At 35.7% G+C, this 27,781-nt stretch overlaps 6 protein-coding genes across 9 annotated transcripts; 1 reads left to right on the forward strand and 5 right to left on the reverse strand.

Annotated features, from left to right (window-relative positions):
• Positions 1-4,031: 4,031 nt before the first annotated feature.
• On the reverse strand, positions 4,032-8,398 carry LOC115768645 (17-beta-hydroxysteroid dehydrogenase 13). Its single transcript, XM_030713317.1, has 6 exons — positions 8,171-8,398; positions 5,024-5,179; positions 4,794-4,970; positions 4,656-4,728; positions 4,289-4,595; positions 4,032-4,227 (listed from the first exon to the last, which is right to left on the reverse strand). Exons 1-6 carry the CDS (start codon positions 8,336-8,338, stop codon positions 4,143-4,145), a joined length of 966 nt encoding a protein of 321 aa, XP_030569177.1. The 5' UTR covers positions 8,339-8,398; the 3' UTR covers positions 4,032-4,142.
• A 3,816-nt stretch (positions 8,399-12,214) lies between these two features.
• Positions 12,215-15,264, reverse strand: LOC115768631 (short-chain dehydrogenase/reductase family 16C member 6). Its single transcript, XM_030713294.1, has 7 exons — positions 14,798-15,264; positions 13,303-13,458; positions 13,070-13,246; positions 12,941-13,013; positions 12,701-12,878; positions 12,513-12,638; positions 12,215-12,442 (listed from the first exon to the last, which is right to left on the reverse strand). The coding sequence occupies exons 1-7, from the start codon at positions 15,056-15,058 to the stop codon at positions 12,355-12,357; spliced, it is 1,059 nt and encodes a 352-aa protein (XP_030569154.1). The 5' UTR covers positions 15,059-15,264; the 3' UTR covers positions 12,215-12,354.
• A 1,241-nt stretch (positions 15,265-16,505) lies between these two features.
• LOC115768648 (cellular tumor antigen p53) lies at positions 16,506-20,301 on the reverse strand. Its single transcript, XM_030713319.1, has 8 exons — positions 20,183-20,301; positions 19,948-20,046; positions 19,676-19,712; positions 19,585-19,611; positions 17,580-17,889; positions 17,276-17,522; positions 16,807-17,222; positions 16,506-16,742 (listed from the first exon to the last, which is right to left on the reverse strand). Exons 1-8 carry the CDS (start codon positions 20,200-20,202, stop codon positions 16,720-16,722), a joined length of 1,179 nt encoding a protein of 392 aa, XP_030569179.1. The 5' UTR covers positions 20,203-20,301; the 3' UTR covers positions 16,506-16,719.
• LOC115768646 (putative gustatory receptor 94a) lies at positions 17,922-19,605 on the forward strand. The gene has a single exon (XM_030713318.1). It carries the CDS (start codon positions 18,296-18,298, stop codon positions 19,550-19,552), a length of 1,257 nt encoding a protein of 418 aa, XP_030569178.1. The 5' UTR covers positions 17,922-18,295; the 3' UTR covers positions 19,553-19,605.
• Positions 20,302-20,944: 643 nt separating the features above from the next.
• On the reverse strand, positions 20,945-24,513 carry LOC115768632 (cystinosin homolog). Of its 3 annotated transcripts, XM_030713295.1 has the most exons (10): positions 24,494-24,513; positions 22,814-22,912; positions 22,655-22,754; positions 22,420-22,602; positions 22,006-22,366; positions 21,818-21,945; positions 21,677-21,757; positions 21,527-21,606; positions 21,353-21,455; positions 20,945-21,218 (listed from the first exon to the last, which is right to left on the reverse strand). In XM_030713295.1, the coding sequence occupies exons 2-10, from the start codon at positions 22,860-22,862 to the stop codon at positions 21,131-21,133; spliced, it is 1,173 nt and encodes a 390-aa protein (XP_030569155.1). In that variant the 5' UTR covers positions 22,863-22,912; positions 24,494-24,513; the 3' UTR covers positions 20,945-21,130. The 3 variants fall into 3 exon arrangements, with proteins under 3 accessions (XP_030569155.1, XP_030569156.1, XP_030569157.1); XM_030713296.1 differs by lacking the exon at positions 24,494-24,513 and having other exon boundaries at positions 22,814-22,931; XM_030713297.1 differs by lacking the exons at positions 22,814-22,912; positions 24,494-24,513 and having other exon boundaries at positions 22,420-22,588; positions 22,655-22,728.
• A 553-nt stretch (positions 24,514-25,066) lies between these two features.
• LOC115768649 (scaffold protein salvador) lies at positions 25,067-27,577 on the reverse strand. 2 transcript variants are annotated; one of them, XM_030713321.1, is made up of 4 exons: positions 27,043-27,212; positions 26,517-26,908; positions 25,544-26,455; positions 25,067-25,485 (listed from the first exon to the last, which is right to left on the reverse strand). In XM_030713321.1, the coding sequence occupies exons 1-4, from the start codon at positions 27,121-27,123 to the stop codon at positions 25,431-25,433; spliced, it is 1,440 nt and encodes a 479-aa protein (XP_030569181.1). In that variant the 5' UTR covers positions 27,124-27,212; the 3' UTR covers positions 25,067-25,430. The 2 variants fall into 2 exon arrangements, with proteins under 2 accessions (XP_030569181.1, XP_030569180.1); XM_030713320.1 differs by having other exon boundaries at positions 26,517-27,577.
• Between the last annotated feature and the right edge of the window lie 204 nt (positions 27,578-27,781).

Here is a 27,781-nt window from a genome sequence, read left to right on the forward strand (position 1 = left end):
GCACAGGCACATATGGTGCCAGTCTGTTTTAGGTTCCAATTCCTCGCCCCCACCGGAGTGTAGCAGATAGACGGTGAGCGCTTGTCGAACGCTTTAGCACTATTTTTTATTGCTACATAATATTTTGTCTCTCCAGGCACCGCCAGAGCATAAAAAATACAGTGAGACTATGAGCTAAATTTATTAAGGCAACTCATTTCCGAACAACTATTTCATCTGCGGCATGAGGCAAAAATGCACAGACACAGACACAGACTCATGGCAATCGGAAAGAGTGTTGATGCTGATCACTTTGGCCTGTCCCTGGCCTCAAGTGCATGCGGCTTCTCTTCTTCACTTCAGATGCAACTGTTACTGTAAGTGTATGCATACATATGCATAACTTTACGATGTGTTTTTTTTTTTTTGCTATTTTTAGTTCTTTATCCAGCTGAGCAATCGGTCTGACAATATGTTTTCAATTTGCGATACGAAAATGCATCTTCCGCACTATTTTTGCAAACTGCAAAAAATGTTTCATTTTTTATTCTATTAAGAATCTTTAAACAAACCATATTTCTATTAATCCAGTAGAGTTTAATTATTATAAAATCTGGCAACGTGACTGTGGGTTAGGTAGTTCGGAAATCTAACAGGGCTAGAATAGCCTCTGCATATCCAAATCTGTCAATACATGCACGTGAACTTATATAAGTACATCCCATTGTATTTAATTGAAATTTATGTTTTGGCAAACAACGCATTTTGGCACACGCTCTGTGGCCAATAACAGCTGTTTGCCCCACTAGTTCGCATTAAGTCCGTTCAGAAACGCTTAACACTCAACATATAAACACTTGAATATTTGTCATTTATATGCATGCTCAAGGGATACCAATGCTATACGCTCGACAAACCAGTGTTCGCGAAAAAAATTTGGCACATGCCCAAAGCCAAACTGTAGGCATTTCCACGGATTTACTTGTTCTGTTTCCCCCAAAGTGCGACAACTTACATCATCGTTAAAATTAGTGGCCATTTTGACGTCGCTGCGGACTACTTGTGCAAAAGATGGGGCTAAGGTGCCTTTGTCTATGAAATGATCTTATTTTATTTTAACTCCCTTGTAGAGGGTGTATAGCTTTATCAAGAAATGTATTCTGCAATGAAAAAGACATTGCCAATTCTGTAAAGTATATGTCTTCTTAATCAATCATACGATCTCAGCTAGTACAGTCATGTCTATCTGTCTGTTTCAGTTTCATAACTATCTTAATAAAACTTAACAATTCTTCCATTAACATATAGGAAAGATCTTGGCATGAAGGGTATTTCATGTTTGGCAACCTAATAAAAACAGTTTCTTCTTTTAAAAAATGACGCACGATGAAGTCTGCATTTATTGAGAAAAAACTAAATATTTTCGCTACAAAATATTTGTTTCAATTATGCGATTAGCCTGTAAAAGGTATAATACAGTTCCAGAATATATGAAATACAGGCACAAAATTTGTAATTTAGACAGTGACTCTCCTAGTCGGGGACTGAGCCTCCTATAGAGTTCTGTTCAACATTAAGGAGTAATAGGTATTACTTTAATATCTTTTAAAATCAATTCATTTGAGCAGTATGGGGGTAGGGTATACAATAAAGTGTGCCCACGTATGACTGCTTCAGTAAATACTTGCAAATTAAAATACATGAATAAATGTTTTTGTTAAAAGTACTCGACTAAAGATATCCTTTGCGCAGATAATAAATAATAAATTTAATTTTCATATGTATAACGTATAAATAATAAGTATGTGCTCTGTCGGCCTTTCTTTTACATTGAATATATCAGCACATATAATTATAACACAGTCGGCTCGTCTAGCATGTTTATCGTTAAACATAATTTAGTTTTTTACTAGCTACTTGACGCATCACGAATACAGTCATCCCTTAGAACTAACGCTCGAACTTCTTGAACTCTCTTCAAATCGAAATAAATGTCTGCAAAATTATAGATGTAATCTGACCTACGACTTGAACTTAACCAAACCCTTACACGAATACACACAGGGATATAGCTGTCAAAATGTCAAATGATTGCGCTGACATGCGTGTCATGGTCGCAGTTATAGTTGCTTCATTTGTCCGTGATTTGTTTGTGCACAATTATATTTTCCATTTTAAAATATTTCTGTTAGCGCTGAAAAAGTGTCATTTTGTCACGTTGTCCCGCTTGTATATAATATACTAGTACTTTGATTTCTTGACATTTTTACAACTAACTGCCGCAATGAATTCGAGCTAGAACATGTGTGACTAGTTCAAAAGTTGACAGCAAATTGACTGTATTTATAAACATTTTTTGGTCTGACAGAATAAAAACGATATTAGGAGCAGCCAAGCAATACACGCACGCCCCCAAAACAATTTTATAATTTTAGTTTTATGATCCCAACAATGCTGCCCTTAAACTGAAACAGTTATGTTAATTAATGTTATTTTAAAAGCAAAGCCTTTTTGTTACCTTTACGTTAGTAGAAAACGCAATACTGAACGCAATACGTGCACATAATATTATATGAACATGTCATTAATGTGCTTAGATTTGGTTTTTTAGTAACCACAGTTTCGCATAAAAAAATGTTTTGCACAGGAGGATCATTGAATCCGAATGCACAGAATTACTTACTTTATGATTATGTCTAGCTTTTAATATTAACAGATAAGTCGGCTCGACTTGCTCCAAGGCGCAAACGGTTACAAACTTCCCACGCATCAACAGCTAAATATTTACGACTTCATCAAAAAATTGTATTCAAATGTCTCTCAGTGGGGGATTGGTCGATAATCAGGAACGTAAGTCCCTTGTTTGTTCGAAGCCCTTTACTTAAAAAGTGCGCGTTAAAGACAAAGACAAACAAACTGACACGCTGACACCACCACATTTGAGTTTCAATCAGGCTGCCAATGAGGCGTTCAGTGAGACACGTCAATAATTGCTACATAAATAAATATATATGTACACACACTAGCGGATATACCCAGGCCTTACTCGTGGTACGTATAAGCTAAATTCTCTCAATGCTCTTTAAAAAAGAGTTCAATAACGATCAGATGGTAACGAAATTTACCACTTTTGCGGGCGAAATTTCCCAAATCGGTGAATCACGTATTCATTAGATAAAAATATTAAATACTTAGATGCCTAAACCTTTTCAAAATTGGATGAGATTAGACCGAATTATGGGGGAATTATGTTTACATTATAGTTACAACCCAAATTACAGTAGGCTGGCAAATAACAATATGTTCATAAAATTTAAATCCGATTCTGTTAATGAACTCATGTTTGCATATCGGTGTGCCCACCAAAAACATGTCACAGGGGATGTCTATAAAAAGTAGTTTAGTCTAGTCTAGCAACTAATAGATGTTGGTTATTGTGTTCGTCGTTATTTGACTGTAAGCACAAGCTCAAAATAATATTTTTCTGCAATCCACTAATATATTTTATTATTACTCTAAAAAGTGGCCGTCAACTAATAAAGGTGGGTCAATGTTTTTATTGTTTTTTGAGTCTGAGCAGAAACTCAAAATAACATTTTTCTGCAATGCACTTTTTATACCCTGAACCCATTAAAAATGGGTATAAGGGTATATTGTATTTGTGCGAAAGCCAAATGTATGTAACAGGCAGAAGGAAGCTTCTCCGACCCCATAAAGTGTATATATTCTTGATCAGCATAAATAGCCGAGTCGATCTAGCCATGACCGTCTATCCGTCCGTCCGTCCGTCTGTCCGTATGTATGAACGCAAGGATCTCAGAACCTATAAGAGCTAGAGACTTGAAATTTTAGATGTAGGTGCTCCTAGCTCCCGCGCAGATCGAGTTTGTTTCCAATAATCGATAACATACTCCGTTTCCAAGCAATCGATAAAAATCGATATCGATATCCAGTTTTTTTGGGCAATTTTGGTAAATAATAAGAGCCAGAGTCACCAAACTTGACATATAGCTTCTAAAATAGAATATATATGCATTTGATGTTGGAAGAAGAGGGTTCAGGGTATCCCCTAGTCGGGAGCTCCCGACTAGAACCTCTTACTTGTTTTTCTTTAATTTCTTAACGAAAGTAAGCTGCCACCAAACATTATGTTTTTGGTGCGTTCAGTTTCGAAGCTTATAAAACTGGTGAATCTGCTTATTAGCAATCAATAGAAATAAATTATCCTGCCAGCTGACCGGTAATAGACTGCGAAAGATAAAATTAAAATGAAGGCACAAATATAACATGCTACAGAATATAAACTTACACTAGAGCACGATACATTATAGAAGCAATTCCTGGAAGGAGTACTTCGCGCTCGCCACGAAGCATCCCTTGGACAATGCGACGAGCAGCGGCAGGTCCACTGATTAATGGATAGAAATCATTAAAGCGTACATTTTTCGCAATCTTTGTGATCTCGTCATTGGTCTGGAGAAACGAAGGCATTACCGTGCAGACATGAATGTTGTGCTGCCTTTCAAAAGCTAACTCCAAGCGAAGTGCCTTCATATGCCCGCAGACCCCGGACTTAGAGGCACTATAAGGACTGTTGTAGGGTAAGGAAAATATACCTGTAATGTAAAAAAAAATGTAACAATTTTTCCCTTAATACACAGATAATATAAACTTACTACTAAGAGAACTTATACTGACGATGTGCCCTTTGCGCAGTTGTTTCATGGTAGGTAGAAATACACTTTTAGTCTAGTGGGGAATTTAAAAACAGGTTACTGCATGACATACATGCTGCTTAGTAAATATAGGCTTACCCAAAAATGGGATGTTAAGTTTACATCAATCATACGCTGAACATCGTTTGGCTCAGGCTCTACAGAATTATTTAGCAAAAGAATACCTGCATTGTTAACGAGAATCGTCACTGGACCAAGATCGTTGACGACATTTGATTTCAGCTCATTAACCTCGGTGTAATTGGCCACATTCACCTTGGGTCGGTCGTAAAATTAAGATTCATGCTAAAAAATTTATTTTTACCGACCTTATAAGCCTTGGCTTGCACTGTAAAAGTCTCACTGATTTGTTTAACAGTTTCTTCGGCGCCTTGTAAATCAATATCAACTATGGCCATGTGACATCCCATTTTAGCAAGTTCAAGAGAGATAGCACGGCCAAGTCCGTGAGCACCTCCAGTTACCTACATATGCAATCATTGAAATAATGTACACATCTTTATACATTGAAGTAAAAAACAAGTTACTCAAATAATTACTGTTATTACCACGTAACCTGCTTATGCATGTCAACCTTCAACAAGTGTAGTGCGACATTAAACTAGAAGCGGAGATCTGTACTTGATCTGTGAACTTTATATATAATTTATTCATTTCAAACATGGTTTAAGGGTTATAATAAAGGATTCATTTAAAAAATATTTTAAAAGATGTTTGGAAAGTCAAGTAAAAGAAGCATTTTCGACCAATAGAATATATATATATGTTATCATCATGCCGACCTGAGTTGGAGTATTTATGTCCGTAAGTCGTGGCTTATAGAATATTAAAAAAACAAGTAAGAGGTTCTAGTCGGTAGCTCCCGACTAGGTGATACCCTGAACCCACTTCTTCCAACATCAACTGCATATATATATTCTATTTTAGAAGCTATATGTCAAGTTTGGTGACTCTGGCTCTTATTATTTACCAAAATTGCACAAAAAAATGGATATCGATTTTTATCGATTGCTTGGAAACGGAGTAAGTTATCGATTATCGGAATCAAGCTCGATCTGCGCAGGAACTAGGAGCATCTACATCTAAAATTTCAAGTCTCTAGCTCTTATAAGTTCTGTCAAATTGATTAAGAGATCACACCATGAACAAAAAGCCAAACCTTATGAAAATCGGATGAGATTTGACCGAGTTATGGGGCTGGGAAATTTTGACATATGTCTAGTTAGGATATTTGAGGGAACAATTTGTACATGAATTTTGACCAAAAATACTGTTGCCAGTTTTTGATGCCAAATTGATTTAGAAGCCAAACCATGAACAAAAAGCCAAACCTTATGAAAATCGAATGAGATTTGACCCAGTTATGGGGCTGGGAAATTTTGACTTATGTCTATATAAGTATTTTGAGGGTACAAATTTTACATTAATTTTGACCAAAAATACTGTTGCCAGTTTTTGATGCCAAATTGATTTAGAGGTCAAACCATGAACAAAAAGCCAAACCTTATGAAAATCGGATGAGATTTGACCGAATTATGGGGCTGGGAAATTTTGACTTATGTCTAGTTAGGATATTTGAGGGTACAATTTGTACATGAATTTTGACCAAAAATACTGTTGCCAGATTTTGATGCCAAATTGATTTAGAGGTCAAACCATGAACAAAAAGCCAAACCTTATGAAAATCGGATGAGATTTGACCGAGCTATGGGGTTGGGAAATTTTGACTTATGTCTAATTAGGATATTTGAGGGTACAATTTTTACATGAATTTTGACCAAAAATACTGTTGCCAGTTTTTGATGCCAAATTGATTTAGAAGCCAAACCATGAACAAAAAGCCAAACCCTATGAAAATCGGATGAGATTTGACCCAGTTATGGGGCTGGGAAATTTTAACTTATGTCTAATTAGGATATTTGAGGGTACAATTTTTACATGAACTTTGACCAAAAATACTGTTGCCAGTTTTTGATGCCAAATTGATTTAGAAGTCAAACCATGAACAAAAAGCCAAACCTTATGAAAATCGGATGAGATTTGACCAAGTTATGGGGTTGGGAAAATTTGACCTTTGTCTATATAGGATATTTGAGGGTATAGTTTTTACATGTATTTTGACCAAAAATACTGTTGCCAGTTTTTGATGCCAAATTGATTTAGAGGTCAAACCATGAACAAAAAGCCAAACCTTATGAAAATCGGATGAGGTTTGACCGAGTTATGGGGTTGGGAAAATTTGACCTTTGTCTATATAGGATATTTGAGGGTATAGTTTTTACATGTATTTTGACCAAAAATACTGTTGCCAGTTTTTGATGCCAAATTGATTTAGAGGTCAAACCATGAACAAAAAGCCAAACCTTATGAAATCGGATGAGATTTGACCGAGCTATGGGGTTGGGAAATTTTGACTTATGTCTAATTAGGATATTTGAGGGCACAATTTTTACATGAATTTTGACCAAAAATACTGTTGCCAGATTTTGATGCCAAATTGATTAAGAAGTCAAACCATGAACAAAAAGCCAAACCTTATGAAAATCGGATGAGATTTGACCCAGTTATGGGGCTGGGAAATTTTGACTAATGTTTATATAAGTATTTTGAGGGTACAATTTTTACATGAATTTTGACCAAAAATATTTGTTGCCAGTTTTTAATGCCAAATTGATTTAGAGGTCAAACCATGAACAAAAAACCAAACCTTATGAAAATCGGATGAGATTTGACCGAATTATGGGGCTGGGAAATTTTGACTTATGTCCAGTTAGGATATTTGAGGGTACAATTTGTGCATGAATTTTGACCAAAAATATTGTTGCCAGATTTTTATGCCAAATTGATTTAGAGGTCAAACCATGAAAAAAAGCCAAACCTTTTGAAAATCGGATGAGATTTGACCCAGTTATGGGGTTGGGAAATTTTGACTTATGTCTATATAAGTATTTTGAGGGTACAATTTTTACATGAATTTTGACCAAAAAAATTTGTTGCCAGTTTTTGATGCCAAATTGATTTAGAGGTCAAACCATGAACAAAAAGCCAAACAGACAGACGGACATAGCTAGATCGACTCGGCTATTGGTGCTGATCAAGAATATATATACTTAATGGGGTCGGAGATGCTTCCTTCTACCTGTTACGTACATTTGGATTTTCACAAATACAATATACCCTTATACCCATTTTTAATGGGTTCAGGGTATAAAAACATAGCAATCTTGTTTCAATGAAAACGATCAGATTCCATTTTCAGTCGTAACTTATTAGACGGAACCCCAACTTTTCCAAAAAAGTTTACTAACAGTATAAACATAACAAGAAAACATGACTGGACAACACGGAATTGTAAGACTGTTTAAACACGGTGTCTCCCAGTCTGGCACTCAACTAAGGCACTATAATTTGTACACTTTAATTTAAATTCGTTGAAACTCTCGATAACTACATACCAAAGCCACCTCGCCTATAAAACTTTTTCTGGACGGAACAAAGAATGTATAGAAACTTTCACAGATTTTGGCCACCAAAGCTGCCAGAAGCAGCAGTGGAGTGGCGCAAAGAAGGACCGACAAGGCCACTGCGGCCTGCAGTTTTATCAGCGCGCTATGTAGAGACATGATTTAAGAGCAAGATATTTTTTAAGACTAAATAGCTCCGCGTAGCTATGTGTGCACTTTGCGACTGTTTACAGTGTTTACGAAAGCGAAGCTAAAACACCTGAGCTGCTTAACAAACTACGTAAGATGTTTTAAAGCTGCTTTCAGATCGATGCAATATTTTAATTGCATTCATTATAAACCGGACTTATTCGTTGAGTCTAAAATGCAATAACAATAATATATATGCTTGTATGTATATAAATAGTACATACAACTAGTACAGAAACGTATAGTTTACCAACACTAGACTTAAAGACGCTATGTGCCTATATGACTATATTGTGTTTTTTTTTGCAACTTTTGAAGAAAATTAAGAAAATTTAAATGTTTATTTATGTTTTTATATATATTCTGAGCAAGAACTTACATACCAAAAAATGGCGTCTATCTTTCATAATGATCAGACGAAACATAGAAGTTAGCGGCTTGCGCAGCTTTCTCCGTGGCCCTTGGGCATGTATGTGTGTATGCGAGTTCTTCAGCACCTCTTACTTGTTTTTTTTTTTTTTTTTCATTAAAAAAAATACCATTTTGTCTTCATGGAACAAGATTTCTGAGGTGCTCTAACATCAGCATAAACACAATTGTGTTGTACACTTGGATGTCATAATAATTTATCCGAACACATTAGAGTACTTGAGTTGGTTTCAAGTGCAACAGCTGCCTTTCTGACCCTCACATTTCAAGTTCACCGCAAATGAAAATTATTTAACGAATTTGTGTGTAAATGTCAACGTTGCATTTGCTTGCAAATCTTCTACTTAATTTTTAATGAAAACTCCAAGTGCCTGTATTTTCGGCTCGTAATAGAGTATTTTTATGATTGTTAGATAACATTGTTGTCATTTAGATTTTCAAAACCAAGTCAATTAGTTTGAAGAATGTCTCCTTATTTTTATTTCAACTTATAGCGTATGATATGTAAATGTAAGGAATATACGACAAAAAAGTCATATATAAGGCGGTGCTCATATTTTAGTTTTACTACAATTAAAAGATGAGCAATGATTTGATTTACCTTCGATTAAAGTATTGTCAAATAAGCATAGTTAATTGTGACCTCCAAAGTTTCCCACGGCTAACGAAATAGCTCAGCAACAGATGCTGCAGCTGAGGAAAATATGTGCTTGAAATGAAGAGTGTCAAGCAGGAGTGCTTAGAAACGCTAATTTTAATTACTTTTTATTTTTCATTTGTATATAGAGTACTCAGAAAACCAAAAATATGTAAAGGGTAAGACAATTTCTCAGCACGGCTGTCAACACCAATTTAAAGTGCTGAAACAGATCACGGGAAGTTACAACGTCGCACAGTACCCAATGAGACAGGAGTCCTGTGAAACGCTCTTTTGCCGCTCAGCACAACTCGGGATAATTTGACACATGTTTCAATTTAGAAAAAAGCTGAAGTAATCGTTAAACAAAGCCAAAAGTAAATAAATTAGCTGGGTGCACAATGCGCTCATAAAAAAAAAAGAAAAATATACTTAGCAACCTGATACCGACGCCAGGACAGTACAACGGCAGCTACGAGCTAGCTATAGATGCTACTGCAGCACACTTACAAGATGCACAGAACAATGCAAATGCATCCGTTTGGTTACAACGATAACATTTTCTCACGCAGCACCAGCAACGGTACTTGAACTGACAGTTGCACGTCATAATTTAACAGTTTAAAATGTGTTGCAAGGATATTCGAAACACAGCTGCCATAGCTCCTGTTCGGAGTGTTTACAAAGGATTCCCTTTTTTTATTTATCTTTGGCTTTGACTTTGACAGGAAGGCGTGAATAATGTTTATTAACATATTTATACACGGTTCAAAGATCGAAATGAAAATGTTCGGTTTCAATAGATTGGTTGCTTTCTTATCCTCCAAAGAAAATTACACACTCGTATGATTAAAAATATTCATTGAGCTGGGCAAGGCTGGGTAATCCCTGCTGTTTTTTTTAATATATGGGAATGGACCATGTGGATATCGAAAATAATCAGGTTTTATATGAAATTTGTCAAAAAATGTTTTTTTCAATAGTTTGAAGTATTTGAAATGATAAGGAACGAACTCCCAATACATATAACAATTTTTTCGTAAAATAAGTTTTATAATTAAAATGACTACCAACAAATATATATTAAATAATGTTTTCATTATTTGTTTAAAAAAAATTATTCTATTTTTTCCAATCATATCCCACCTTGCACATTTTATATTTAGAAGGTATATACAAAATATGTGTAATGCAACCGCAGTATGGGGCCAAATTTGATTTTTACATTGGCTGCCGTGCTCCGTACATGCTGCCTATTTTTGGAGCGCGCTTTTTAGAGTTCACAAAACTGAGACATGCCATTGACGGTCGCATAAAAAGAGCATAATATTCTATTTTGAGTTGACATTTTGAAGAGCGTCGATGAATATTGCAAGCACAACAGAAATAATTTTTGATAAATATAAAAATCAATTTATGGAAAAAAACAACTAGAGGACGAATATATATCATCACATGCAGTTCAGTTTATTTAAACTAAACAAATTTCTCATCTTTGAAATATATTTTTAATAGAAGCAGGATATGAAGTTATAAAAGATAGTTAAATTAATATTTTAATCGATGTATTCAATTCTTTGAGTCTCTAAGATCTAAGAGCCGATTTCGCTGTGATTGCTGATCATTAATATATATATAAATATAGTTTTTGGAAGGCACAAATTACTTATTCCATATATCTGCATAGATATTTAAGCCCATTGCTCCATTCTCCGCGTTCAAGTCATATAAATGAATACTATTATGTATTTCTTATAGTAAAACAAAGAAAACATCAAAGACCCTGGGCGGATTGCTAGACCACATGGAGCGGCAAGCAGACAATTTCTTGGCTCACGTAGCTGCGCTCCAGCGCACATGTGATGCACTGCTTGCAGCCATAGAAGGGCACTGATCGAGAGCTTAGCATTGAAACAAATATATTGGGGAAAATGACAACCACTAACAAAACAATAAACAAAACTCAGGAACAGTGCAAATCAAACAATGTTTGAATATATGTACATGTGTAAATGTACATAGGCGCAGCATGAAATCGATGTTATGAAAAGACAACTACGCGGGGGCAGGAGCACATAAATGCAGCTATAAAACACTCGACGGTTTTTCATGCATGGGCCTGATCGACAATGCAACTGTAATTGTAACCCTAGCACATAAGTAATTAGTCCCTTTTATTTATGGAACAAAGCAGCTACGCAAGCGCTGTGCAGTGACGGAGATGGGTGTTTTATGTACGCATGTGGCTATGTGTGTACATGTTCTTGTGTTGTGATGTCAGGTGCTGGGGGTCTTTCCGTGCTGTACCAAATGTCATAACTGAAATTAGAATTTATTTCTGAGATGCTGCTTATATTGCTTATGTATAGTAATCAAGATACATTCGACGGCATTGTATTTCGGATAGTACAACCATCTTAATGTCATCCAAAAGATCTTATCATATAATATCGTCCAGGAATAAGAACAGAAGTAACTTAATATTAAATTTCAAAACTATTGACGATATATTGAAAATAAAGTGCACAGCTCGCGGGAGCTGATTAGGGAACCTCAACTCTTACTTTATTTAATACGACCTCGTTGTTTGAACTACAACCTGCACTTGAGCCTAATCGTCCTTCGCTTATAGAAATTTGCTTTTGATAATCTGTTATATTTGCTGTATAAAGAAGTCATACAAATTGATACAGTGCATTTACGTAAACATTTAACAGTTATAGTTCACGAGTTCTTAGAAGAATAATTGCTGAAACCAGCCTTTGAAATAATAAAAAAAACATAATCAAAATTAATAATTTTCGTTTTATATAAATAAATACTCTTCAAAGCTTACATTTAAAATTTGGTCTAGGATACTTGTCTTTAACTGAATTAAAAAATGCATTAGTTAAATATCATTACCCTAGATGTTTTAGGTTTATTTCCAATAAAACAAGTGTGCGCTGCGCGCATCGAAATTATAGAATCGTAGCAGCATATAATCCTGCCATTTAGTCGGCAATAATCTGATGAAGAAAAGTTTACAGAAAGAGGAGGACTCAACGTAAACGGCCATTTCAATTATGTTCACTTTACCTGAAAAGCCATACACTAAGTGCAAATATTTTTGGCACGTAGATCATACGCTCATTTAATAGCACGCCTTTAACAATTTTGTCTGCCACATAGGGAGTAGAGAGGCCGGGATAACTTTTCGATATTCTGCAAAAATTATAAATATTAAACAAACAACTTTTCTGAATTAAATAACATTTGAAGTCTACCCCGCATCGCTTAGAAGCGGCAAATCTCCGCTGGTCCTCATTAAGTATGTATTGGCGACAGTTGTACGCACATAGTCACAGTCCGAAAGGCGCAGCTCCGCACGTAGTGCTTCCATGAAACCCATAATGCCATACTTTGTTGCCGTATAGATTCCCGCGCCAGGAAGCGGTACCAGTCCTATTTGCGGGATATATTATCCGAATAAAAAAATCATTCGTTGATAGACCAATAGCACACACCTGCCAATGCATTAACTGCCACCAAGTGACCTGATTTACGCGTAATCATCTTTGGTAAAAACTCTTTTGTTGTCTAAAATCCGCATTTAGTTAAAATTAATAAAGTAAATGTGAAAACCTATCACATACCATTATATAGGAGCCGAGGTTAAGCTGCAAGATGGTGTCGATTTCATCGCTTTTCAGATGCGGCGTCGATGTCATTGGCATCAGGGACGCATTGTTCACCAGAATTTCGACGGGACCCAGCTCCTTTTCCACTCTAACAGCCATCAACTGTAGTTCACGTGGTGAGGAAACATCGTTCTATAGTAAAAGGAAAATTAACATTATACCAGCACATACGAATACCACTTGCTTACCTTATATGCCTTTGCCATACAGCGAGGAATTTTAGATAGCAACTCTACTGTCTCATAGCAGCCCTTAGAATTGACATCCACGACGGCTACCTTGCATCCCCTTCTTGCCAGCTCCAGACAAATTTCGCGACCCAAGCCACTCCCACCGCCTGTCACCTTAAAAGTACATACATATATGTGAATATGAATGTGCGTCCATTTTCTCATCCATGCATACATGTCCGTTCGACAAATGGACATTAGGAACTCCCTAAACTACTCATTATAAAAAATAGTCCCATTTAATTGGCTTTATTGGCAAACAATAGGCTGCTCATGTAAATATGTACATTTGTATAAACACGGCTCCAAAAACTGATTATGTTTGATTTAAACATGCGGCGTATTTACAATAGTTGACTAGCTCTTGCCCGTAATTAAAATAACGTGACCCGCTTGCTGGGCTGCAGTTAAATACTTGATCTATATAGATATGTATTTATACTTAAGTCAGACAAAGAAGTTAAACATTTTTGAGCATTTTTAAAAGCGTGTATGTATGGGGCGAGGTCTGACGTTCTACCACTTAAGCGCGATTGCGATTACAAAACAATATGCTTACAATACATGCTTGTACGATATTCTTTATCTCGTATCTTCATTCCATATTAATCTTTTAATCTTTGTTTTCATTTTTGTTGGCGGACGGAGCGAAGCATAACGTCATAAATTTGCATTTTATAAAATGAAAACAAAAGTGAAGTATAACCTTTTTTACAAAGGAAACCTGTTTTTTCATGCCTAGTATATGTATGTATAAGTGATTGGCAAAGTATAGAACAGACTGCGCTTTAATGACGCATGCTTCTATTACGTCCGACCCACCTACAACTTTCGAATGGAATTCTAATAAAAACATTCCATATAAAGGATGTTGGTCAGCTTCCTAATGCGTAGCGCTCCCAAACGTATCTATATGTCAGTTTAGGCAGCTGTCTTGACCTTATCGTAACTGTCAATTGACATTGAAACCCGTTTAATTATATAAAGATGTATGCACGTATTTGTACATATTCATGCATATATATGCAGATACATTAAAATGGAGAGGGCTATTCATTTAATTAAAAAAAAAAAACACTACCATTGGCAACCAAACAAGGGAAATACATCTTTTATATACATACATATTGTATGTACATATGTATGTACATAACCAGTTGACTATTTTTGGAAAGTCAGGCAAAAATATTTGTTTGAGTAAAAAAAAATGCTGGGTAAACGACGCAACCAAGCCGCACCCATTCGGTGGGCTAGATGTCAAGAGTGGAAAACCGAAGAAGAAAACTACGTGACGTTACAATTTGTGTATTGCATGTTTATATTAACTCAATTACATACTTATGTATGTATGTGTGTATATACGCCTAAGTCAAACAAACTGAGAATTTAGAAACAATATACATACAAAAATAATATCGTCAGCAATTTCAATCGAGTGACCGCCTAGCCTTACCAGTGCTACCTTTCCGCTCACGTCTTTTTCCTTAAGTCCCAGAGCGAATAGGTAGTCCAAGAGATGTTTAAGAAGCACAGCAAATAACACAAAAGGCAGAAACAATAAAAAAACAATAATTTTTAGATTGTAAATGCCGCGAGATGTCTCGTCGTTGCGATGCACCAGCGCTGCAGTGGGCGTGGCTGGTGGCCCAACGTTGCTCGGCGACGCACTGGACGACGTACGCGTGATAGTTGTTGTTGTAGCCGTTTCCACCATGTTAGGACAGTTGCATAAAAAATTTGCTCCAACAGCAATATTGTTATTTAACAATAAATACGTTAACTTTATTTAAGTAAGTATGTACGTTTTTTTTAAAGCCGTTTCCGTAATGAAATCGCACGTGCGTTAACCAACCGATATCAAACAAAACTAAAACTGCGCGCACAGCTTTTCGTACTCTTTCTATGAGAATTGGAGATCGCTCTCCGCCAACTTGTATCGTTGTCGTCGAGTTATCTTGTTTTGTATCAAGCGACTGCAAAAATGAGTAGCGAACGTTGCTGTAGCTGTCGTTGTTGGCGCACCTCTCCCAATGCTTCCAATGTCGGTGTATTAGGTGCCCGAGCTTTGAGTGGAATTCAGTGGCTTACAATAGAGTATGAATGCGTAGGCAGTTCCACCTGATGTCTTGGCTTTATAAACAATTGCATTAGGTATGTTACTAAACAAGTAAAATATTACATGTCCATAATGTTCGACTATAAAACACCCTGCATATAACATTTGTCATAAACCAATCGAATATAATTTCGATGACTCAATCTCTAAGTTGCTCCAATATAAATTAAAAGAAGACAAGACTACCGATTGTTGCTAAAATTATTTAAATTATTGAAATCTAAATTAATTTATTTTGTTAAAATACCTTAGCTCTGTTCACTTATTTGTGGATACAGGGTGTTATATGAAAATGTATCTCAAATTTTATATTTTCAGTGAAACTTTGAGCTTTTGTTGAATTCACTCATTCATTCGTTATTCCAATCAGGTAGGAAGCCTTTAAATAGCAGCTCTCGAACTTAAAAATAGAAAGCCGCCAAAATCATAATGCCATGAATCTTAACTATTTTTCACTATTCCATGACAACTTACATACAGGTAAAGTAGGTATATATGACAAGTTAAATTTAAATATAGCCAAATTTGAATTCTAGCGCTGTTTTTTCTGCCTGTGTCACTATACCAAATTTGGTGTATATAGCTCTTATAGTGTTATTGTCAGTTGAGTATAAAAACGGTCACTTTTATACAAAGAATTGATTGTTTATAAATTCTTTTTATAAGAGCCATATAATACAGTAGATGGACTTTACTTATATGTACTATCGTGTTAGATACTATATCGTGTTTAGTTTAGTTAAGATATCGGCCATAACAAAAATTATTTTTAAGAATTATATTCTCTACCGATCGTTTCGATGGCAACAAAAAGATTATATACCTTTTACGGAGTTATAGACGACACCTCCTTATATTATATGATATAATTATAACATCCTCTGCAAGGGTATAAAAATGGAAAATGAAATGAGTGCACTGATTATAAAAAAGGAAGTAAAATTTATTATAGAATTTGTGCATTCATTTATCTGTCCCAAAAAATGCTTATTTAAATCAAAAATTAGTATTAAAAAAATACACAGATTCACTTGTATTGTATTGTATATTTTTTCAAAAATTAAATTCCTATTTCAAATAAATCAAATTGCTTAATTGCATATGGCATATGGCATATGGTGATATAGTAATATTAAATATGATGCATTGATGTATGATGTATGACAAAACTTATAGTGCAGAAATATTTCCATAGGAATCGAAAACAATCATGGGAAAGATATATAAATTCAGTGAATTTTTCATTGTATTTGCTCACTTTAGGACAACTTTAATGCACATTCTGTAAGCAAAAATATGACATTTAAAAACAATTTGAAGGAGCTCTTAAATCGTATAGTGCTTACTTTTTAAATTCAGCAAATAATTTGTTTGTTGGCGTAGTTTTAAATGTTGTGGGTTCCGTATCATTGCGACAGCCGTCTTTTCAATAATACCCTCGATGCTCCGCAATAACAAATCCTTATTTGAAAACTTTATGACAAGTCGGTAATCACCGTCTATCGCACGCGATACTTCCCAATCAGCTGGGACAGGGTGAACATCGGAGCTATCATTGATTTCATTTTCGTCTTTAACTTCGTTTTTCATAGTGCGGCGACACTTCTTTTTGGCACATGTTGCGTCAAGTTCTTCCTCCTCGGATGCATCGAAAAACAACTTGTTTTTATTGCTCTCTAGGTGGCGTTCGTCTTGATTGCGATCACGTTTTGGACACGTGCAAATTTTAAGGTACAGTACTTGCTGCCCCAATATGTCACGGCTGGAATGATAGTTTATATGGGTAAACTTTTTTTTTACAAATGAATAGCATACTTCGTGTTTTCCAAGCAAAAAACCAAACAGGTTTCCTTGCGACCAAAGCATGAGTTCTGACAGGCAAAACTGAAGGCAAGGGTTTGGCGAACGAATCCACCGCTTTCGTGGCTAGAACGACTCATATTTAATGGCACAAGCACGGAGTATCTTTCTGCAATACTTTTTCCTTCAGATGTTCCACAATAAGAAGTGTTCGGGTTTTCACAGCGTAATAAACTTTCTCTCATACTTTGATTGCCCTTAACTTAAAAGAAACCAATTATTAATAGGGGAACATTTTATGCAACTATTTTTTACTTACTGGGATCTGTGCTTAAATGGTTTTGACAGCGCAGAACGGGTCCACTGACATCCTTAACAAAGCAAAGAAAGGCTCGCAAATTCAGAGGCTGAATAGGCATTTTTGTTTTAAATTTTACATCAATATTAAAAGTCTTATTCATACGAATGTACAGTTTGTTTAATGGCATTGAAAACATCCAGTGCGACTTTGGCGGCTCCTCGAGGACCATGCCAAAATGATAATCACCATTGTTGTGATTTTCCAACTTGGGCAGGGAGTTAATCTGTGTCTTGATATCTTGTAGCATCATTTCACGCAATACGGATTGCTTGAATATAAAAATATCAAATGCGCAAATGTATATATAAATTTGTGACTGAAGGTTGTAACAAAAAAAAATATATATAGAAAACATATCTATGTAGCTTTTAATGGTCTGAACAAAGTATATATTTTACGGCATCCTTCATAATCGCATGCATTCTTATGGGGTCATCATAAGTTTGAGTCAAATAAGCCGTTATTGTATTCTCTTATTAATTAATTCATAATGCGTTGCCTAACGTATTCAGTTGGTTGTTCAACGGTTAGCAAACACGTACCAAACACAGGGTGATTGTTGCCATTGATATTGGTTGAGTGACATTGATGTTCAGCGACATTTCGGACTCGGACAAGAAATCAAGATAATATTAATCGGGCAAAGGAACAATTAAAATACCAATGGATAAAATATGAGGTCAGTAAACAAACAACTTTCATCTGCAATGGGTCTCTTTTTGTGGAATCCCATTCAGGGTAAAAACATGCTAGTCCAATTATTGATTGTTACGCTCATATTTATGCTAACATTGTTCGGGCTATTCGCCAATCGTTACTCTTGGCGTGGTCGAAAACGTTTTGTATTTTCAAAGAAATATTTGGCATATGCTATGCTAGTAACAGTCTTATTTACAAGTGTATATATTCGTCAGATGTACCTTGACTATACAAATGCACAACTCAACTTACGCGACGCCGTCAAACTATACAGCTATATGAATACAACAGTAGCTATTCTTAATTTTGTTAATCAAATGCTATTGAGCAAAAAGGTGGCGCGTATGATGAGCAACGTACCCCTTTTTGAAACGTTAAATGAACTTCATATTGACATCAACAAAATAAAAAAATCGGTGATCTTGGCACTGATTAAAGTCATTGGATTCCCGCTTGCCTTAGAGATGGCTTTGGTGTTGCAGCAAAAACGAAATGAACCTCAGCTTTATTGGACCTGGTCCCTCTATAAATTGTTTCCAATGATAATTTCAAATTTTTTAAACAATTGCTATTTTGGTGCAATGATCATAGCGAAGAACATTATGGAAACCTTAAATGAGAGACTTAAAATGTTAGTACAACAGGTGAATTTCATGCAGCAGGAGATCCGTAAAAATCTATATTCGAAATATCACCGCATTCAGCACTATTGCACATTAGCGGACGAGCTCAACGTGCTAGCGGTGAAATACAAAATTATATGCATTCAAGCTACGAAGTACATGGCTTTGATGTCACTCTCAATAGTCCTTTCTCTAATTTGCCATCTGCTAGGAATCACTGTGGGATTTTATAATCAGTATTACGCTATTGCTGAGACCTTTATTGGAGGCAAACGGTACGATGCGTTCGGTGCACTCATCAATTTAGTGTTCTTGGCCATATCTATCTCTGAAGTAGCCTTGCTGACGTACGTGAGCAACGACATTTTGATCGCAACTCGAACGACAGGAATCATTTTGCAAGAGATTAAATTACAACAAGCCGATTGGCGCTTTCGACAATGCGTACACGCATTCTCACTGCAAGTTGACACAATAAAGTACAAAATAAAGCCTATGGGACTTTTTGAAATTGACACTTCGCTTATAAGTAGCGTAATTTCTACAGTAGCTAGTTTTTCGCTCATACTTGTGCAATCAGATCTGTCCCAGCGCTTTAAGCAATCATAGGAAGTTTTATTTATTACGTGCGCACATTTTACCTGACTAAACTGCATCAAATTTCCTGACTGCAAGAAAATAAAAACTAATTAATCATATAAAAACCTTTGTATTATTGCCAATTGTACTTACGTGAAGGCCTTGTAGAAAAGCCATTGGCTCAATCGGCCTGCAACAAGAAATAAATTTACAACCGTTCAATTTGGTCTTCGATTACTTTTTGCATAACTTATTTGGACCATACAGTATTTTGCAAAGTACAAGTTTCTTACTTTTTTGGTACTACTCTATTACTCTAATGAAAATACATCAAAAACGCTATTTGTATTGATTTTTACTCTCATGAACTTATACAAAAAGCAGTCGACGACTTTTTTATATTTATGTTTGTAATGTAAACTTACATATCGTCTGTAACATTTTCAATATTAATGTTTTCCTGCGACGTTGAGACAGATGTTTCAAAATTTTCCTCCTCCTCCTCCAGAAGAAACGTGCTTTGCCTGAAATCGAAGTATATTTGCACAATAAATAATGTAAAAATTAATGCACACACGTAAATTCACAAACAATTCATTACACCTCGGGTCTTGTACCACCATTTAATTGGATACATAGGCAGCGAACTAACAATAATACCTTTTTTTCTCACGAGACATTGTCGGCGTAATGTAAATAATCCTTCCTAACAAATATTACATATGCATACATATGAATGCATTTAAGAATAAGTATTAATATTCTAAAAAGTTAACAAGTGGTTTCTTCTTCCCATTTCTAAAGTCACAGTGTGGCCTATCGGACACAGCTGTTGTCGATAAATGCACTTTTGATAAGGGTACTCCCTACATTTTTTTTTTTGGATTAAACTTAAGCAGATTAAAAGTAGGTTTATTCTATATTTAACTAGAAAATAGATAAAATAGAAGATTAAGTTAAAATAACAAACATACCCCACGCATTTTTAGGCATTCACTTTTTTTTTTTCAAGAAAAAATAGGCATTTGTTTCGATCACAATTTTTACCGCCACTAAGATTGTAAATAGTCACGCAAAATTTAACGATTTAGGGATTAATCTTTTAGATTTTGGCATGACCCATGATTTTAATGATCAAAAATGGACCTACTGCCTGCTAAATTTGGCCTAGCAACTTTGACAGTCAAAAAATTGCAAAACCAGCGCGAAACCTAACTCTACAAGTACAGACTTTAATGGAGATTAAATTTCTTGTATATATAGCGAACACTACTCTTATGGACTCTCCGATTAGGTAGATCATAAATCGGGTCACACCAATTCCATCTATGTTAGGTGGGCCCTGAAATTACCCGACCAAAAGAGTTTTATCTCTGCTTAAGCTTCTTTAAACAAAATATATATGTATGTATGTTAGCATATAATTATTATTACTAAAGTAGATTAAAAAGTTTTGTACAAATTAAAATTAAGCATTACAGATTAATGTCAACAATATAATTAAGAAAGTTTAACTCTACTTCTTAGTTATCCTTCTGTGAAGTTCGTTTTGAGGGTCATTTTCGCTCCTAAGATTATTGTCAACAATATATATAAGTTAGCTTAACACTATTTTTCAATTGTCCTGTTCGGTTGCCCATTACTTTGAACCTCGGTGTCCGTCGTAAGAGAAGAAATTGAGGACTTATTTGCCTGTCTGAAAAAACCGAAAAACAGAAATAGTTTATCAATAAAGGAAAGCTAACAACAGCTTCTAAAAATGTAAAAACATATTGAAAATAATGATATCTTGTGACTGAAATGCATACTAGTTAAAACATATATATGTACCTGTAAAATACGTAATGCTGGAGCATGAAAAATATATCAAACAACACAGAAAACAAACCAAGACCAAATTTCGTCGGGTCACCAAATATTGAAACCCAATCGTCTGAAAATAAATAACAAAAATCAGTCGGTTTCAGTTTATACATATTAATAATGCTACTACTACTAGCTTACCGTAGTTATATGCATTTAATATCATTTGTAGCATACTCAGAATGCCACCGGTAAAATCCAATAAAATATTGCCAATACTCCTGTAAGATGTTTGTTTCATATTAGGAAATGTACACAATGTTAGAGATTTTTTTTTTTGTGCATTCTTACCACCCTATAGTACTCTTCCTTTTATAGTTCATTAAGGCCTGTGGTATATACTTTATGATTGTAATCGTCAGTTTTACATAGCTGAATGGTAAAAATAATATTATAACGCTCGAGAAATATTTAAATTTTCATTTTTGGTACCTGCAGTAGTATAGAAAATCTAGCCAATGAATTACAGATCCTCCGGCCAACCCTGCTGATATGACCACAACAAGAGCAAAAACTATCAAGAGACCATAAGCAGTTTTTGAGACTCGTTGTTGTCCACGCTAAATGTAAACACAAAATTTGGTTAATCTTACGAGCTTTTACATTTGATTCACAATTACCTCATACTTAAAACACTGTCCAATAGTAAGGCTTGTTGCAAACATTGCGTGCAATGAAAATACCACGTCATTTAATAGAACTGGATTAACGCCACGAGGATGTCTATTTCCGTATTCATTTTGTAAGCTTTGAATAAAGTAGAGTCCACAGTTAAACATGCTATACAGTGTAAATCCAACAATATTCAGAGTTAAAAAATCAAAGTTTAATCCCTCAACCGATTTGCGGCGATAGTTGATCCATATTTGTGGATAAAAAGATATTGACCACGCCACGAAGTATATCCAACCAAAAATAACGGAAGTGTAAATAATAGCTTGAGATTTAGCCACAACGATTCGCACAAAAAGTGCATCGGTGCTGAAAAGAGTATACACATATAAAAATGTCAAATAATTTGAACTTTTTCTCACATCCATGTGTCACTAGAATTGCTACTTGCAGTGATCTCTACATGACCGGCTGCCAGACCCGTTACAACGATAGTTTCATTGTATGAAATGCCTGCGCGGCATATGAAGGACTCAGGATCCAAATCCACATGATCTTCATGTTGTTTTACTAACGTTAAGTTAACAGTGTCTGCAAGATTGTTGCTGTAGGATTTAAAATTAGTCTGATAAATAGCAAGATTAATGTAGTACTCACCTAGCATAAATCACGAAGCTTTCATTGGCATTCACCAGCACCGTCAGGTCATGAGTACTTACTGTAAAAACACTACTTTCTTGAGCGCATCCAAAACCAACTGCATTTTAAAAATAAATTTGAGCATTTGACTTGGTAAAATATTTATTAAAAACTTACTAGCCAATATTACAAGCGTTTGCCGTAAATAACTCAAGCAAAGTACCATTTTTCATTTGTATTCGTTTTTTTTTTTGTTGGTTTTATGTTTTAGAACACCTGCAAATTAAATGTCCCATTACCATTTTATTATAATTACACCTTGTTTTTTTAAAACCACATTAAAATAGTTTAAGAATCGTAACGTGTAAATTGAATTAGTAAATAATTTAAAGGGTCTCTAATTATAAGTCAGTATTTTAAAAAATTACATTTATTAAAATATAAGTCAAAAGTGGCCACGTAAATATAAAATACATATGTACGAGGCCTCAATTGTATGTGATGAAAATTTAAAAGTTATTAGCTTTTACAAATTGCAGTACTTAATATCAATAGATTGTAGATTGTATATCAATTGAAGTCAGAAAACAATTTCTTTAGCTGATATATCTTCATCGCGCTTATTGAGAGTAGACGCAAAAGGCATGCTGGGTAGACTTTACAGGCAATCAATAGGAAAGTACAGAGTGCAAGCACGCAGTTAATGTAGAAGGCGATTAAAGAATTTTTGGATATACATATATAAAATGTCTTATATTTTAAAAACTTTCTTAACGGGAATTAAATACCTCAGAAATTTCTTTAAATGTTGATAATTAATTAAATGGCCTGTGGAAGAACTTTTCTTTATTTTTTTTTTATTATTTTTATACGGTCCACAATACTTTTATAGCTTGCAATACATATCGAGCATTTTGCAAGAATAAGCCAAACGAACAACAATCTATACGAGCCAAATTCTTACGCACGTACATACATATCCAAGTGTATCACTTCTATCAAAAGGCGTTTGTATAAAAATGTATCAACAAACAGTCACAAGCACAGAAAAAAATATATAGCTGTGCTTCTATAAATCAAGCCGCCTTGACTATGGCTTGTTACACTTAATAAAAAAAAAACTTTTTCAACTACTCATTAAGTTATTCATTTATGGCATAACAGATGACTTTGCAAAAGCTGTTTTATAAAAGTATACTACATCCTGAAATGCCACTTATCACTACTTTGATAACGCTAATCGGCTTGTTACAGTTGTTGCTGTTGGCTATTGCCTTAATATCAGTGTGTAGACGTTCCTTTTAATTGGGCAATTCAGACGCCGATAAGTGCGTTGCGATAATTAAAAAATCTAAATTAGTAGACACTTCATATAATAATGGGAATTTCGAATGTGAATTGAAAGTACAAGTCGAGTTGCGCCGACCGAAAACTGGTCGCGTTGGAACATAAATGCAATATTTCTGATCACACTCTTTATGTTTGTTTGTATGTATATATGCGTATATAAATATGAATACATTCGCATGCTTCGTGTTTTGTATGTACGTAAATTTATTTATATCTAAATATCCACATTTGCTGACTTAACCAACTGTATAAATAAACGATACAAAATGCAGCATATAAAACCAATTTTTAGATGTCTTTGGCAGCCGGATTAGAACTTTCACTTGAAAGCTTGTGAATTGGAAAGCACTGTTGATTTCCGAGCAATAACAATGCCAAAAAATCTACGCTTTATATTGACAGAATATTACTGCACTGATCGTGTTATAAGATAATGCTGTAAATCAAGCTCGAACCGAATTAATAACCATTTCTTGTAACTTTTAACGTGTTCAACTTCTAATTTACCAATCAGTAGCTTCAATATGTTTAACGATATCAACGACGGCACGACTGTCAAGATACTGAGGCGCTGTGCACAGCGCCAATACTTATAACCGAAGCTCACGCCGCTGTGGGGTTCGGCGCGATTCAACAGCTCTTTCGTGCGACGATTGTAAGTAGCTTTTGTTTTTGCACTTCATAGTTGAATTGAGTTGAATATCGTGTATTTAAATAGAACTTCGTTTTTTATAAATAATCTTATAAAGTAATTGCCGGTATGCGTTAAACTACGCCGGATAAGCAGTCGGATTGAACACATATAATTTATACTTATAGACACATGTATATCAACGAGCTCCTGGGCACTCAACAATTGAAATTAAAGATTAAATGGCATAAATATAAACATATTAAGTTAAGTATATTTATATCTTAGTCTCTGAGATCGATCATTCACATAAGGAAGAAGACACATACACTGAAGGCATTTATTATTTATATGTACTTTCCAATGTACATACATATAATAAGATAAACTTAACTCACATCACTTTTTTGAGATATCGAAGCAGTCGTTACAGTCTTTGTTAGACTGAATACTATTTCATATCTAATTTTTATTAAAACACAAGAATTTAATAAACTGGTTAATATGCATACACCAAAACGCAAGCTTCAAATAATAATAAGATAATATTTGAAAACCCTAACATATGAATATCGGTTTGCAAGCGTAGACCATTTTTTTAGTTCAGTTAAACACAATTACTCATATTCTTGAAACCATTTTTCATTCGTTTTAAGTCAAATAATATCACAGTTTACAAACTGAACTAACGAAACATTGAAAAAACATCTCAGTAAGTTGTAAAAATACACCGGTTGTGCGAATTGCAAATTCGTAAAGTTAGATGCGACTACCAAAGCTGAGATAACAAGTCCAGTATATACTCCTGTATAATCATTGTAGCTTGTTGTGATTGGCGCGTCGATTCTTCTCCAGGATTAAAGCGCGACTGTAAAGAAAAGCAGATACATTAAAATCGAGTTACAGTTGAAGCCAAACACACTCACCGATAGCGCTCATAAAACCCGACGATTGTACCGAGCTCTTGCTTAAAGAGACGTACTAACATGCTATCAAAGCCTTCGAGCTCAGGCAGGCTAAACATATTAAACTGCAGCAGATGATCCTTGGAGGAGTCCGCCTCAGAATAGACAGCCAACCATTTTGGTATTTCTTCAAGTAGGTAGGGATTGGCTGGCACCAATGCGGTATGTGTATGTGAAGGTGGTGAATACATTGGTGCTTCGGGCCGTATTGCTTTAGGAGGTTCTGCTGACGTGGTATAAACGTAATAGGATGTAAGGCATGGATGTTGCCGCTGGCACTGCCCGGTATACTGGTTTTCATAATAGGTACCATGCAGTTTCGAGACAACGCGGCGCCAACCAACCGGCAGACCCTCGCGCTCCAATGGATGATTCCAATGCGTTGTATGTGCGTTGTGGTCAATATAGTATTTCCGACCATGCAACGTGTATTGTGTGGCCCAACCCGGCGGCAGTGGCAATTCTTCGCTCTCATCAAGCGACTGCTGTGAGGGTACTTTTCGCAACGCTCCGTTACCATTGGTATCTCCAGCAGTTGAAGTACTGGATGCAGGCGGCGTGAGAGGTGGCGCATAAAGGGATTGAACTGAAGTAGAGGCGCCACGCATGCTGCCGCCTCGACCACTCAGAGATCCACCTAAGGGTACTGGTAAATGATGATGATGATGTGGAGTAACACTAAGCGTAGCCGATGACGCTGTTGTATTACTGTATATTGGAGATTCGGAGCGCTGTGATGGCGTCACCCGCATGGAAGAAACGCGATACGGATTCTCATATATTGGATACGAATCGCTGGAATAACTACCAACCATATGCGCTGCCAATTGTTGTTGTTGTTGCTGATGCTGATGATGTTGTCCTAATGGTGATCTGAAAATGTGTACTCGAAATTAAATTGAGTATGAACTATGAACAATGAACTATTCATTACCTTGTCTGAGGATACCGTGGTTGATCTTTTGTTGCTATTGTAGACGGCTCGAATCGAATCACTGATCCAAATGTTGTGGAAGGGTGATGTAGGAGCTGTTGAGGTTGCTGCATTGCGAACTGTGCAGGTGATGGGGGTCGGCGCGGCATTTGTGTCATATTTGCGTAGGAGGTGTTAAGAAGTCCATGATCGACGTCATAGCTAGTTGTACCCCCATGCGGTTGCGAGGGCTTTTGGGTAGAATAACTTCGCTGGAAGCCCCTTGCTGGATTGTTGATTGGCAGCAGCGGTGATGACTGCTGACGTCGCATACGGTCCATTTGCTCAATGTTGACGTAGTTACTGTTTCCTTGGCATAGCTGGGTGCTGCCAACTCGAAATTGTGTGTTATTCTGTGGTGGAAGTGATTGCTGATTGTTAAGCGGCAACTGGCTTTGAGCTCTGCGCGCGTGATAGTAATCCGGCTGAACGTCACTACAAGAATACGTATTGCGACTAGAACTCGAGCTGCGCGGCTTAAACTCACAGCTGGGCGAAGTACTTGCACACCTCTGCAAAGACTTCTTTTTTGCACGTTGATGTTGATCGGAATAGGAAGTCCACACATTTATCACCGGTATCTCCGGCGGGGTATCCTTCTTTACATACTTCCCAACTACGCCCTCTTTATGTGCCTGTGATTTATCCTTGCTCCGGCGCGAGAGCATCGTTGGTTTACGATTGCACAGCAAAATCGTTAAATAGTTCATGCAGGGCAGCCGATCAGAGTAACTTTGTTTTGTCTTTTTATAATTTTCACTTTACTACGAATTTTACTGTGCAATTTATGTTGCAAACTATTATGTGTAATCAAAAATGTTTTAGCCGCATCAAATCGTTTTGCATATGTTCGATCGGCCGACACACTAAACTGAGCGAACTTTTGTCGTTCATCTAGTTCCGCTACCTAGCCTCTGATGCTAATTTTTAACAAATACGAAAACTAAACCTAATGAGCTGCGCAAGAGTTTGTACAAGTAATGGCTAACTTACGAGCCAAGACTAGTTAGTTTGTCTTTTATAGGGATTAAGACTTTAATCTTTATATTCTGTTAATTGGGTTAAACATCACTAACAGAACCTCAAATGTTAATGTTATTCTTTCTTTGTTCAAAAATATTAGAGATGCCCAAAGCGATATTATATAAAGATACTCATCCCTAGCGTAATGTTGTAGAATTTACAAAATTACGCTGAGCTCTTATAATGGATATGAAATGTATAAA

The sequence above is a fragment of the Drosophila novamexicana genome, unplaced genomic scaffold, assembly GCF_003285875.2.
Source record: "Drosophila novamexicana strain 15010-1031.04,08,12 unplaced genomic scaffold, DnovRS2.1 tig00001876-arrow-arrow-pilon, whole genome shotgun sequence".
NCBI lineage: Eukaryota > Metazoa > Arthropoda > Insecta > Diptera > Drosophilidae > Drosophila > Drosophila novamexicana.